This window comes from Hyperoodon ampullatus (assembly GCF_949752795.1).
Source record: "Hyperoodon ampullatus genome assembly, chromosome: 7".
Lineage (NCBI taxonomy): Eukaryota > Metazoa > Chordata > Mammalia > Artiodactyla > Ziphiidae > Hyperoodon > Hyperoodon ampullatus.
The window spans coordinates 96693480-96707655 of NC_136920.1; the positions used below are offsets into that span (position 1 = coordinate 96693480).

Below are 14176 nucleotides of genomic sequence, written 5' to 3' on the forward strand. Positions count from 1 at the left end.
GGACAAGGACACTGGCAGCAGAAGTTCTGGGAAGTACTCCTTGGCGTGAGCCCTCCCACAGTCTGTCATCAGCCCCACCAAAGAGCCCAGGTAGGCTCCAGTGTTGGGTTGCCTCAGGCAAAACAACCAACAGGGAGGGAACCCGGCCCCACCCATCAACAGTCAAGTGGATTAAAGTTTTACTGAGCTCTGCCCACCAGAGCAACAGTCAGCTCTACCCACCATCGGTCCCTCCCATCAAGCCTCTTAGATAGCCTCATCCACCAGAGGACAGAGAGCAGAAGCAAGAAGAACTACAATCCTGCAGCCTGTGGAACAAAAACCACATTCACAGAAAGATAGACAAGATGAAAAGGCAGAGGGATATGTACCAGATGAAGGAACAAGATAAAACCGCAGAAAAACAACTAAATGAAGTGGAGATAGGCAACCTTCCAGAAAAAGAATTCAGAATAATGATAGTGAAGATGACCCAGGACCTCGGAAAAAGAATGGAGGCAAAGATTGACAAGATGCAAGACATGTTTAACAAAGACCTAGAAGAATTAAAGAACAAACAAACAGAGATGAACAGTACAATAACTAAAATGAAAACTACACTAGAAGGAATCAATAGCAGAGTAACTCAGGCAGATGGACGGATAAGTCACCTGGAAGACAGAATGGTGGAATTTACTGCTGTGGAACAGAATACAGAAAAAAGAATGAAAAGAAATGAAGACAGCCTAAGAGACCTCTGGGACAACATTAAATGCAACAACATTCACATTATAGGGGTCCCAGAAGGAGAAGAGAGAGAGAAAGGACCAGAGGAAATATTTGAAGAGATTATAGACGAAAACTTCCTTAACATGGGAAAGGAAATAGCCACCCAACTCCAGGAAGTGCATACAAGTCCCATACAGGATAAACCCAAGGAGAAACACGCAGAGACACATAGTAATCAAATTGGCAAAAATTAAAGACAAAGAAAAATTATTGAAAGCAAAGAGGGAAAAATGACAAATAACATACAAGGGAACTCCCATGAGGTTAACAGCTGATTTCTCAGCAGAAACTCCACAAGCCAGAAGGGAGTGGCATGATATACTTAACGTGATGAAAGGGAAGAACCTACAACCAAGATTACTCTACCGGCAAGGATCTCATTCAGATTCGATGGAGAAATCAAAAGCTTTACAGACAAGCAAAGGCTAAGAGAATTCAGCACCACCAACCAGCTCTACAACAAATGCTAAAGGAACTTCTCTAAGTGGAAAACACAAGAGAAGAAAAGGATCTACAAAAACAAACCCAAAACAATTAAGAAAATGGTCATAGGAACATACATATCGATAATTACCTTAAACGTGAATGGATTAAATGCTCCAACCAAAAGACACAGGCTTGCTGAATGGATACAAAAACAAGATCCATATATATGCTGTCTACAAGAGACCCACTTCAGACCTAGGGACACATACAGACTGAAAGTGAGGGGATGGAAAACGATATTCCATGAAAATGGAAATCAAAAGAAAGCTGGAGTAGCTATACTCATATTAGATAAAATAGATTTTAAAATAAAGAATGTTACAAGAGACAAGGAAGGACACTACATAATGATCAAGGGATCAATCCAAGAAGAAGATATAACAATTATAAATATATATGCACCCAACATAGGAGCACCTCAATACCTAAGGCAACTGCTAACAGCATAAAAGAGGAAATCGACAGTAACACAATAACAGTGGGGGACTTTAATACCTCACTTACACCAATGGACAGATCATCCAAAATAAAAATAAATAAGGAAACAGAAGCTTTAAATGACACAACAGACCAGATAGATTTAATTGATATTTATAGGACATTCCATCCAAAAACAGCAGATTACACTTTCTTCTCAAGTGCACACATTCTCCAGGATAGAACACATCTTGGGTCACAAATCAGGTCACAGTAAATTTAAGAAAATTGAAATCACATCAAGCATCTTTTCTGACCACAACGCTATGAGATTAGAAATGAATTACAGGGAAAGAAACGTAAAAAACACAAACACATGGAGGCTAAACAATACGTTACTAAATAACCAAGAGATCACTGAAGAAATCAAAGAGGAAATCAAAAAATATCTAGAGACAAATGACAATGAAAACACGACAATCCAAAACCTATGGGACACAGCAAAAGCAGTTCTAAGAGGGAAGTTTAGAGTTATACAAGCCTACCTCAAGAAACAAGAAAAATCTCAAGTAAACAATCTAACTTTATACCTAAAGGAACTAGAGAAAGAAGAACAAACAAAACGCCAAGTTAGCAGAAGGAAAGAAATCATCAAGATCAGAGCAGAAATAAATGAAATAGAAACAAAGAAAACAATAGCAAAGATCAATAAAACTAAAAGCTGGTTCTTAGAGAAGATAAACAAAATTGATAAACCATTAGCCAGACTCATCAAGAAAAAGAGGGAGAGGACTCAAATCAATAAAATTAAAAATGAAAAAGGAGAAGTTACAACAGACACCACAAAGCATCCTAAGAGACTACTACAAGCAACTCTATGCCAATAAAATGGACAACCGGGAAGAAATGGACAAATTCTTAGAAAGGTATAACCTTCCAAGACTGAACCAGGAAGAAATAGAAAATATGAACAGACCAATCACAAGTAATGAAATTGAAACGGTGATTAAAAATCTTCCAACAAACAAAAGTCCAGGACCAGATGGCTTCACAGGTTAATTCTATCAAACATTTAGAGAAGAGCTAACACCCATCCTTCTCAAACTCTTCCAGAAAACTGCAGAGGAAGGAACACTCTCAAACTCATTCTATGAGGCCACCATCACCCTGATACCAAAACAAGACAAAGATACTACAGAAAAAGAAAGTTACAGACCAATATCACTGATGAATATAGATGCAAAAATCCTCAACAAAATACTAGCAAACAGAATCCAACAACACATTAAAAGGATCATACACCATGATCAAGTGGGATTTATCCCAGGGATGCAAGGATTCTTCAATATACGCAAATCAATCAATGTGATACACCATATTAACAAACTGAAGAATAAAAACCATATGATCATCTCAATAGATGCAGAAAAAGCTTTTGACAAAATTCAACACCCATTTATGATAAAAAAAAAACTCTCCAGAAAGTGGGCATAGAGGGAACATACCTCAACATAATAAAGGCCATAATATACAACAAACCCACAGCAAACATCATTCTCAATGGTGAAAAACTGAAAGCATTTCCTCTGAGATGAAGAACAAGACAAGGATATCCACTCTCACCACTATTATTCAACATAGTTTTGGAAGTCCTAGCCACGGCAATCAGAGAAGAAAAAGAAATAAAAGGAATACAGACTGGAAAAGAAGAAGTAAAACTGTCACTGTTTGCAGATGACATGATACTATACATAGAGAATCCTAAAAATACCACCAGAAAACTCTAGAGCTACTCAATGAATTTGGTAAAGTTGCAAGATACAAAATTAAGGCACAGGAACCTCTTGCATTCCTATACACTAATGATGAAAAAGCTGAAAAAGAAATTATGGAAACACTCCCATTTACCATGGCAACAAAAAGAATAAAATACCTAGGAATAAACCTACCTAGGGAAACAAAAGACCTGTATGCAGAAAACTATAAGACACTGATGAAAGAAATTAAAGATGATACCAACAGATGGAAAGATATACCATGTGCTTGGATTGGAAGAATCAATAATGTGAAAATGACTCTACTACCCAAAGCAATCTACAGATTCAATGCAATCCCTATCAAATTACCAATGGCATTTTTTATGGAACTAGAATAAATCATCTCAAAATTTGTATGGAGACACAAAAGACCCCTAATAGCCAAAGCAGTCTTCAAGGAAAAAAACGGAGCTGGAGGAATCAGACTCCCTCACTTCAGACTATACTACAAAGCTACAGTAATCAAGACAATGTGGTACTGGCACAAAAACAGAAACATAGATCAATGGAACAAGATAGAAAGCCCAGAGATAAACCCATGCACCTATCGTCAACTAATCTATGACAAAGGAGGCAAAGATATACAATGGAGAAAAGACAGTCTCTTCAATAAGTGGTGCTGGGAAAACTGGACAGCTACATGTAAAAGAATGAAATTAGAACATTCCCTAACACCATCCACTAAAATAAACTCAAAATGGATTCCAGACCTAAATGTAAGACCGGACACTATAAAACTCTTAGAGGAAAACATAGGAAAAACACTCTTTGACATAAATCACAGCAAGATCTTTTTTGATCCACCTCCTAGAGTAATGGAAATAAACACAAAAATAAACAAATGGGACCTAGTGAAACTCTAAAGCTTTTGCACAGCAAAGGAAACCATAAACAAGATGAAAAGACAACCCTCAGAATGGGAGAAAATATTCGCAAACGATCAACGGACAAAGGATTAATCTCCAAAATATATAAACAGCTCATGCAGCTCAATATTAAAGAAACAAACAACCCAATCCAAAAATGGGCAGAAGACCTAAATAGACATTTCTCCAAAGGAGACATACAGATGGCCGAGATGCACATGAAAAGCTGCTCAACATCACTAATTATTAGAGAAATGCAAATCAAAACTACAATGAGGTATCACCTCACACCAGTTAGGGTGGGTATCAGCAGAAAATCTACAGACAACAAATACTGGAGAGGGTGTGGTGAAAAGGGAACCCTCCTGCACTGTTGGGGGGAATGTAAATTGATACAGTCACTATGGAGAACAGTATGGAGGTTCCTTAAAAAACTAAAAATAGAATTACCATATGACCCAGCAATCCCACTACTGGGCATATACCCAGAGAAAACCATAATTCAAAAAGACACATGCACCCCAATGTTCATTGCAGCACTGTTTACAATAGTCAGGTCACGGAAGCAACCTAAATGCCCATCGACAGACGAATGGATAAAGAAGTTGTGGTACATATATACAATGGAATATTACTCAGGCATAAAAAGGAACGAAATTGGGTCATTTGTAGAGACGTGGATGGATCTAGAGACTGTCATACAGAGTGAAGTAAGTCAGAAAGAGAAAAACAAATATCGTATATTAACACATGTATGTGGAACCTAGAAAAATGGTACAGATGAACCGGTTTGCAGGGCAGAAGTTGAGACACAGATGTAGAGAACAAACGTATGGACACCAAGGGGGGAAAGCCTCGGGGGGGTGGGGATGGTGGTGTGATGAATTGGGCGACTGGGATTGATATGTACACACTGATGTGTATAAAATTGATGACTAATAAGAAACAGCAGTATAAAAAAAGAGACAAAAAAACAAAAAAACAACTAAAACTAAACTTTCTTTGGGTTGTCTGTATGGAAATACGTTAATATAAATGTTTCAGACATTATATGAAATTTCTAAAAATCTTATGTGTTCTGGTATAATGTTATAAGTCATAATTTTAATTATTACTTTAAAATGTATATCTCAGAAGTAACTAAATTTCCTTGTCAATTGATTATGAACTTTCATCAAATCTTTAACTGTGGTAATTTTTAAGTCTTTTGTCATTTACAGACAGTTCTGGGTGTACTCTGATGCTTTCGCAAAAATGTTCCTATAAAAGGGTTTCATCTTCAAGGAATTCATGGAAAACACTCTGACAAGTACAGGTTTCTGGTAAGTGACTATACTGCTGAACTGAACGAATAAGCATTTTCAAAACTCTAATGGAAAACTGATGAATTCATAAAAGTGCTAACAAAAGATCAAGATAAAAAAATTAATTACATGGGACTGAGTGAACTGATGAGGATGATTATAATTTTTGTGACTTTCTGTTTGAATAAAAAAAAAAATCCCACAAGGACTCAGAGGCAAAAAATATACAAATCAACTTTCACTGCAAAGTAAAGGAGCTGTTACAGTGGAGGATTACTGGACTGAATGTCAATATTATGACATAGTATGAGTGTATTTCGTGTTTGGTAATTGCAACATTGTTGCTTTTGTTGTGGTCATCCATTTACAATGCTTGGTGTCAGTTTATTTATCTCTTGTAAAAATAAAATACAGTGTGTGTGTGTGAGTTGTGGGGGAAAAAAAAAAACGAGACACAGAATATCTTCATGACTTTGGAATAGGCAAACATTTCTTAAACAGGACACAAAGCATTAATCATATTTGAAAAGTTGATAAACTGGACATCATTAAAACAAATTATGTTATTCAAAAAATACCAATTAAAAGTATAAAGACAAAAAAAAAGAAGTAGGAAGAAAAAGGAAAGCGTATTTTAAAAACTTGGCCTATGAAAAATCTTAAAATCTTTTACGCAGATATTAGTAAAAAGTTTAAGCCATCTGAGCAATTCACCTTAACTAATACCATTCACCAGAAACACAATTTGTATCCAACTGTTCTTTATAAACTAGTGAGTTTTGCATTATCATTCCTGTCTCATGGCTAAAATTTAAAAGCAAAGCTGTAAGATCTCTGTTAGTATCTGCCTGTATTTTTATATATGTCTATGTATGTATGTAATAAATTTGTGATTTTTTTCTACCTGCAAAAAAAAAAAGACAGTACAGTATTGGTGTAAAGGTAGACAAACATATTAATGGAAGAGAAGAGAGAATCCAGACTTCGAAGGAATTCCCCAACTAACAGCAATTACTCATGGGACTGAGAGTAAGGATGAAAGATGACACATATACATAACTTTCAATGACTTACTTTAAAAAGTGAGGAATAGTTCATGCTCTCCTTATGGGATGAGGCAGCGTTAGCTACCACCAGCAGGTACCTGAGGGCTGCTGGCATGACCCTGGCACACAGCTGGGCCACAGTCGATGACAGTTCCTTCCTTCCATCACCCTTTTTCCTTTTTACATCACTGCAGCCATTTATTTATTATGTGCACATTAAGGTACTATTCTGATTACATTTCTCATGTGGTTTTTAATTAGAAAGTGTATCCAAAAGCAGAACAGCACAGATATATACAGATTTAAAAACATAAAGAAAAAAAAAGAGATTAATGATAAGGCAAATGTGGCTATCAGGGTGGATATTGGAAACCAAACAGAAACCACTATCCTACAAACTTTTCCTATAAACACAACCGTGAGTCCTCAGCACCTGGAATACTGGGTGCAGTGCTGATGGCTTTAGTAGAAGAAAGATGTCATGACCTGGAGAAGGTCCAAGGAAAGGCGGCTAAAAAGATCCAGAGAACAGGGAGCCCGTCATGCGAGGAGAAGCTGGAAGGATTAGGACCCTGCGGCGGGGATAAGTAAAGCTACGACTGCAGTCATTTTGAAGCATGGCCAACGCATTAAGTGGTTCAGGGAAGAACAGGATAATTATACCTTGTACACAAAATTGCACAATCCCAGCAGAAAAGACGACCCTCCGCCCCAAGATATCTGGGGGCTAGTTTGGGAGAAACAGGAAATCCCACGCTACGGTAGGAAGTAAACTCGGGGCACCGACCGTAAGGAGGCCACGTGGAGAGAGCTCCGTGCAGGTGGTGACGACAGAGCAGCGCCCCCAGGAGTGGGAGTCCTGGCGTGGGGAGGGTCGGGGGGAGGCGGCGGCCGCCCCGCCTCGGCCAGTCTGTTCCCTCACCATCAACCTCTGATCCCCTGAGATAAGCTGAGCGAGTGTCTGCTCTCACAGTTCAAAGAGCGCAAACTAAAACTGGAAATAGGAGCCCACTCATGCACAAGTCACACAAATTCAGGGCTGGGCTGTCAAAGGAGACAGAAACCGCTGCCAGTCTGTGTAGCCTCACTCAAACCTCTCCAGCACCAGCGTCCACTCTGGACACACTGTGGAGGTCCCAGTATTGTCACTCTCCATCTCAGTCTGCAAAGGATAACAATGACACCTCCTCCGTGTGTCCAAAACGGATGCTGACGCAGGGCGGCAGCTTAGATCCTGGGACCCTGGGTATCCCTGCTGAACCCCTCCAGGGACCATCAAGGCGGCCTGGGCTCAGGCCCAAAGCATCAGGCGGCCCAGCAGAGGGATGGCCCATTGCAGGACAGGCTTCAAAAGGTGGCCAGTTAAAGCTATCTCCGGTGTCAGGCCCCCTCCGCCTCAAAGGCCAAGCCAGAAGGCGACACCCGTGCTGACTCACCATGGTTTCCACTCCACAGGCAGTGGGGCCACAATGCCCTCCCGTGCCAGCCACAACAGCTCTGGTTCTTCTATGGGATCAATACCAATCTCTCTGGCAAATTCAAAAATTTCTGCAAGGAGGGTAGGAGGGTGGGAAGGTAAGAGAGGTGGGGGTGGGAGGAGGGTGGATACAAAGAAGGAAGAATCAGTCAGTCTTGGGAGATAATAAGAGAGCTATATATTGGCTCTGCCCCCGTTCCTATTAATGTTTGGTCTTTGGTCCCAGTTCCTGACACAGAGTTCCTAAAGCCCTTGGAATTTCCTGAGTGATAGGAGAGTCTTGTGTCCCAATGAGGCGACTCTGGGTGGGCTCCTGGATGGGGCCTGGCCACCAGAAAGACCAAGCCATGATTAGAAGCTTGGAACTTTCAGCCTCTCCCCTCATTCTCTGGAGAGGGGCTGGAAAATGAGTTAATAAGCGATCATACATACATGACGAAGCCTCCATAAAAATCCCTAAACTCTGGGGTTCAGAGAGCTTCTGGCACTTCCACGTGCAAGGAGGGGGGCACACCCCAGCTCCACTGGCACAGAAGCTCCTGCACTTGGGACCCTCTCAGACCTTGCCCTATGTATCTCTTCACCTGGCTGTTCACCTCTACCCTTTACCATATCCTTTATGGGTCATCTCAGTGGAGGACTTTGGAAGATGACATACCTGGGGACTAGGAAAGGCAAAATTTGGTTGGCCAAGGACTAATGTGTTCATTAATTTCACACGTATTTTTTGAGTGCCCCCTATGTGCCAGTCACCATGTGCCCTGACTAAGAGAGAAACACCCTCTGTCCTTATGGAGCTTACATGCTGGTAGAAGAAACAGCCAGTAATGACATCAACAGATAAATAGGCAAGGAATTAAGGCTTCTGATAAATGTAATGAAGGAAGCGAGTGAGGTATGAGACAGAGTTTGTCAAGGTGGACGGGCAGTCGTTTACAAAGGGTGGTCAGAAAACCTCTCAGAATGGGACACTTAACTAAATCCTGTAGGAAACAAAGGAGCCAGCTATGCAGAGCACCGAGGAAAGAGGACTCAGGCAGAAGAGCAGGTTCAAAGGGCCTGTGACATGTGGCAGCCTGGCCTGTCTGGGGACCGTCAGAAAGGCCATGTGACTAGCAGAGGGAAGGAGAGAGGGGTGCTGGGTGAGCCTGGCTGGGTGGCAGGGCCGGGTCACGCACAGCCCTGCACATCCCACTAAGGGCGTTTTGCTGAGCATAATGGAAGATTATATGGAAGATTATGAAGAGCAGAGCCCTGATATGATCTGCTCTACACTATAAGATCACTCTGGTGCTAAGTGGAGCACAGACTGGAGAAGGGCAACAGTAGAAGCAGGAGACTGATTAGGAAGCTGCTGCAAGTCCAGGAAGAGAAAATGGGGGCTCGAGCTTAGGATGTCTACGCATGACCGAGCAGAAGAGAGTTTTTTATAAATAGCCTTAGAAAAAGTTAGACCCCGTTTATAATAGCAAACCAAAAAGAATAAAATCTTTAAGAAATAAACTGAGCAAGAAATGTGCAAAACCAAGATGAAGAAAACTTTTTAAGTCACCCCTGAAGAACATAAAAAAGACACAAACGGAAAGGAATAGATGTTCTTTGATAGGAACCTCCAGGTTGACCTGGATGCATAACTTAACTGCATAGAGATGTCAATCCTCCCCAGGCTCATTCATAAATCTGACACAGTTTTCTCTAAAATACCAACAGTTCCCCAATACACAGCCCTCCCCAGAAAAAGACAGGGTAATTCTAAAGTTCATGGGGAGATAAAGCAGATAAGATAACCAAGAAAACTTTGAAAAAATAAGAGGAATGAGGGTATTTCAGCCTTACTAGATACTAGAATTTATTACTGAGCCTCAGTAGTTAAGAGCACAGTTCTGGCGTATGAACAGACAGCCCCATGGAACAGAAGAAAAAGTAGACCCCAAAACACATAGGCGGCACTCAACCAGTGGGTGAAAGGTGAGCTATGCCACGAAGAGTGTGGGGACAAACCTGAGGACAACATGAGAGCAGGGAAGCTCTTCTAACTATGATACAAAATTCAGGGGCCATATGAGAACAGACTGATAAATTTAACACAGAGATTAAAAATTTCTACACAGCAAACAAACAAAAATCCTATGCTATAACAAATCCTATCCTACCCTAATGTGGGATCCACGGACTCCTACAGACGCAAGAGTTCTTCCCCAAAACTGGCTCGCAAACCATCTGAACTATAAGCAAAATTTGTGCATCCAGGTCCACAACTCATGAGAAATTCAAAGAAATCTTCACCGCCCCAAAATAGTACGGTGCTTCAAAGTGTAGGCCCTGGAGCTAGAATACCTAGGTGTGGATCCTAGCTGCCCTGATTAGTAAACTGTGTGACTACAGGGAAGTTACTTAACCTTTCTGTGCCTTGGTTTCCTCATCTGTACAATGGGGATAATAATAGTATCTAACTCACAGAGTTGCTGTGAGGGTTGAAAAGGAAATACATGAAAAGTTCTTAGTAGAGAGACTGGCACACAGTAGCACTCAATAAATTTTGTTATTATTGTTATTAATAATGTTATTATTGTTGTTTTTTTAAAAACACACACACACACACACACACACAAAAAAAAAACCACACAGCTTTAGTTTGTTCTTAAGAAATTGGGTTTCCCCTGGCCTCAGGATATACTGTATTTCATGATATCCTCTACTACATTTTCATTTAAAGTTAATCACTGATCTGACCCAAGGTCACCAAACTTTTTCTGTAAAGGGCCAGATGGTAAATATTTTAGGTTTTGTGGGTTGTATAGTCTCTGTCACAACTCCTCAATACTACTGCTCCTATAGCATGAAAGAAGCCATAAACAAGACATAAATAAGCATGGCTGTTATCTAATAAAACTTTAGCTACAAAAGCAAGCAACAGGCCAAGTTAGGCCTGTGGGCTACAGTTTGCCAACCCCTGATCTAACCCAAATACACTGAGCAACTCTGTGCATGTACCATACTTTGCATTAGAAGAACAAAAATAAATCATAATAACTGTCCTAAAAGAACTATTACAGTACACCCAGGCCTCTTACCTTGCTCACTGGGGATGTAGGTCTCATCATAATCTTCCTCCAGAACCAGCTGGTCTCCTATGCGGATGGGTCTTCCGGCCATGATTGGTTTGGGCTCGAACGCCTAGATCCCAGAGACACCACCCACCCAAAGAGAAAATCAGTGCCCCAGCTTAGAAGGGGAAAAGGTGGAGCTGGGTCATGGACCACCTGGGCCAGACCAGCCCCTGCAGGCCAACTGAGCCAGGGAGAGTGGAGGGTGGGACCAATGGCTCAGAACTCAGGCCTTATAGCCTCTGCACCCTGGAAAGTTCTTAGACACATCTCCCCCCAAAGCCCTGCTGAATACTCTTGTGGACCATAAACGATCTGGAAACCCAGTTGTCTCAAGGGTTTGACTTCATACACTACCCCCCCCCCAAACAGGAGTAAGAACTAACAGTCTAGGACCCCTGCTGGAAAACCCTAGTGAGACACCAAAATAACTAGCAGCACACACACTCCCATATACCAATGTACCCCAGGTGCAGTCACGCTGTCCCAACACATAGCCCTGTTTGCATGTCCCTGTTTACCTTGAACAATGCCCTCAGGGAGCTTACAGTCTAGCAAGGCAGCGTACACAGCTTCAACAGTAGTAGAAGGTGGAAGGGAAAAAACACATTCTGCTCTGGGAGTACTAACACAGAAGTAACATACTCCCACTGCGGGGATGAAGGAAGGCTTTGTCAAGGAGCTGGGTACCGAAGGCTGACAAGAGTTCTGACAGCGGAGAGAGGAATCCCAGGCAGAGGGAACAGCATGTCAGGCAAGGTGGTCTGGGGAGCCGATGCCAGCGTGCATGGCAGGGGCCGGGGTGGAAGCCAGGCCTGGGTCTGGTCATGGTGATCTCAGTGGATGATGCTGAAGGGCCTCAACTCTGCCCTGCAGCAGAGAGGAGCCACTGCGGGCTTTGGTGGAAGAAAGTGACACAGAGTGGCCTTTTTTTAGGATGAGAACTTTGGCAGGAGTGGCCTGGCCGGATTGGAGAAATGAGAGACTGGCATCAGGAAAACCACTGAGGAGGCTGCAGTCCCGGGGAAAGATGATGAGGGTTTAAACTAGGGCAGAAGCAGTGGGAATGGAGAAGAAAGGACTGACACAAGGGATGCTGTGATGTTAGGTTTAATAGGACCAGGGTTGGGGGGGGCATGGCGGGGGCGGTGGGCAGAAGACTGGAAAGGAATCCAACCTGAATCCAAGATTCCTAGCTCCAGGGACGGGGCGGTGCCACCTTCTTCAACTGACAATCTGGCGCGGTTCTAGAATTGCTCCTTCCTTCACACCCCTACTCCTACAACGACCTCAGGACCCCAGGTCATGCACCCCTCCCCTACAGCAGCTCCCACGTTGAAGCCCGATGACACAGGGACAAGTCACCCTGTAAAGTGGCTGCCACGGACAGCCCTTCAGAATGCCTCCCTAACCAGGCAGTGGCAGCCACACCGGTGTGACCGAAGGGAGCCTGGAGGAGCAGGTCCTGACCCCTCCTGTAGCCACCTCTTCAGACACTGTCACAGTTCCACCCGGGACAGCAAGCATGACACAGCCCTCATAGATAGCAGAGGAAGTGAGCAGAAAGACCTCATCATCGGGACTTCCCTGGCGGTCCAGTGGTTAAGACTCCACACTTCCAATACAGGGGGCACGGGTTCGATCCCTGGTCTGGGAACTAAGATCCCACATGCCTTGGGGCAAGCCAAAAAAAAAAAAAAAAAGACCTCATCGTCAAAAAGAAGGTTGGGAGGCAGCCTGTAATGAGTGCTCAGAAAACGGCAAGACCTGGTGACTCTGAATCTGTCCCAAGATCCCTGGAGAGGGGCCCCTGATAAACACAAAGGATCTCTGAGGGGCCATTCCCGTGGCCCTCTCTGCACTCTGGCAGCTGACAGATGGGCAAGGGAGGCGTCTTGCCTTAGGGCTCACAGAAGATGGTTCCCTTTGTCAGTCACCGGACCCAAGGGAGCCAGGCTCTGCACTCTCTCATTCCCACCACGACACCTCCAGGCAGCAACTTTGTGCCTCAGGAAGAAAGGCTAAAGAAGCATTCTTCCCTGCAGTACTTAAGCCTAAGTGGGAATCTTCTCCATCCCCTAAGAACCTATAACACCTGCGGACATAATGCTTGAGCCTCCACACATACAGTCAGAGATGAGTAGGGCCAGACGCGGAAAAAGCAGAGCAGAAAAGGACCAAGAACCAGCGCAGGAGATGTGGCCCACAGCCTGGAGGTTTAAGGAGCCCTCGGAATCTTTAATCCTCTGAGTTAGGGAGAAGAGGGAAAGAAAAAGGGAAAGGATCTCTGGGGAGGTAGGAAGCGCAGGAAGCACAGGAAGCCTGAACATCAGGCTGTACGTTATTCAAATCAACAGGCAGTGATCTATACAATGCATTGTACCAACCATCTCAGAGAATTCGAGAAATTCTGCATTTGAAAAATGTTACCTATCCCTAGATACATCCCATCTCCAGAAAGCAGGGGGCAGGTAAAACCTCTGTCCTCCCGGCAAAATGCCTAATTAGCTATTTACTAAACCATCTATGTTTAACTATTTAAAGGTCAGGAAGAATGTGGAAAATCTAAATTCCTGGATTACTCAAATGTCAAACAAATCTTCTGCCAGAAAAAAATTAAAATACGGGTGGGCTATAGTCTACCTTCTTTCCTTGCCTTGCCTGGCTTCAGGAAAGATATAGGCAAGGACAGGGCCAAAAGGGCAGGAACTGCAGGAATAAGGAAGGTGGTGGAAGAGAAACCACATTTGTTCAATGGCTGCTAGAGATCATTTACTCATTCGAGAAGTATTTATTTGCTGCTGGGCGCTAGAGACACAATGGTGATTAAAAACAGATTCAGCTGCTACTCCCCAGGAGCTAGTCTAGTGAGGGAGGGAGACAAACCA

General features: G+C 42.7%; 1 protein-coding gene across 1 annotated transcript in view; it reads right to left on the minus strand.

Annotated features, from left to right (window-relative positions):
* Positions 1 to 14176, minus strand: part of CEP164 (centrosomal protein 164) — a 71017-nt gene that overhangs the window by 52536 nt on the left and 4305 nt on the right. Inside the window, exons 2-3 of the mRNA XM_079707484.1 lie at positions 11256 to 11358; positions 8141 to 8252 (exon numbers count right to left, since the gene is read on the minus strand). Of these exons, the coding sequence (XP_079563610.1) occupies positions 8141 to 8252; positions 11256 to 11337 (194 nt within the window). The 5' untranslated portion in view covers positions 11338 to 11358. The remainder of the gene's footprint in view (positions 1 to 8140; positions 8253 to 11255; positions 11359 to 14176) is intronic.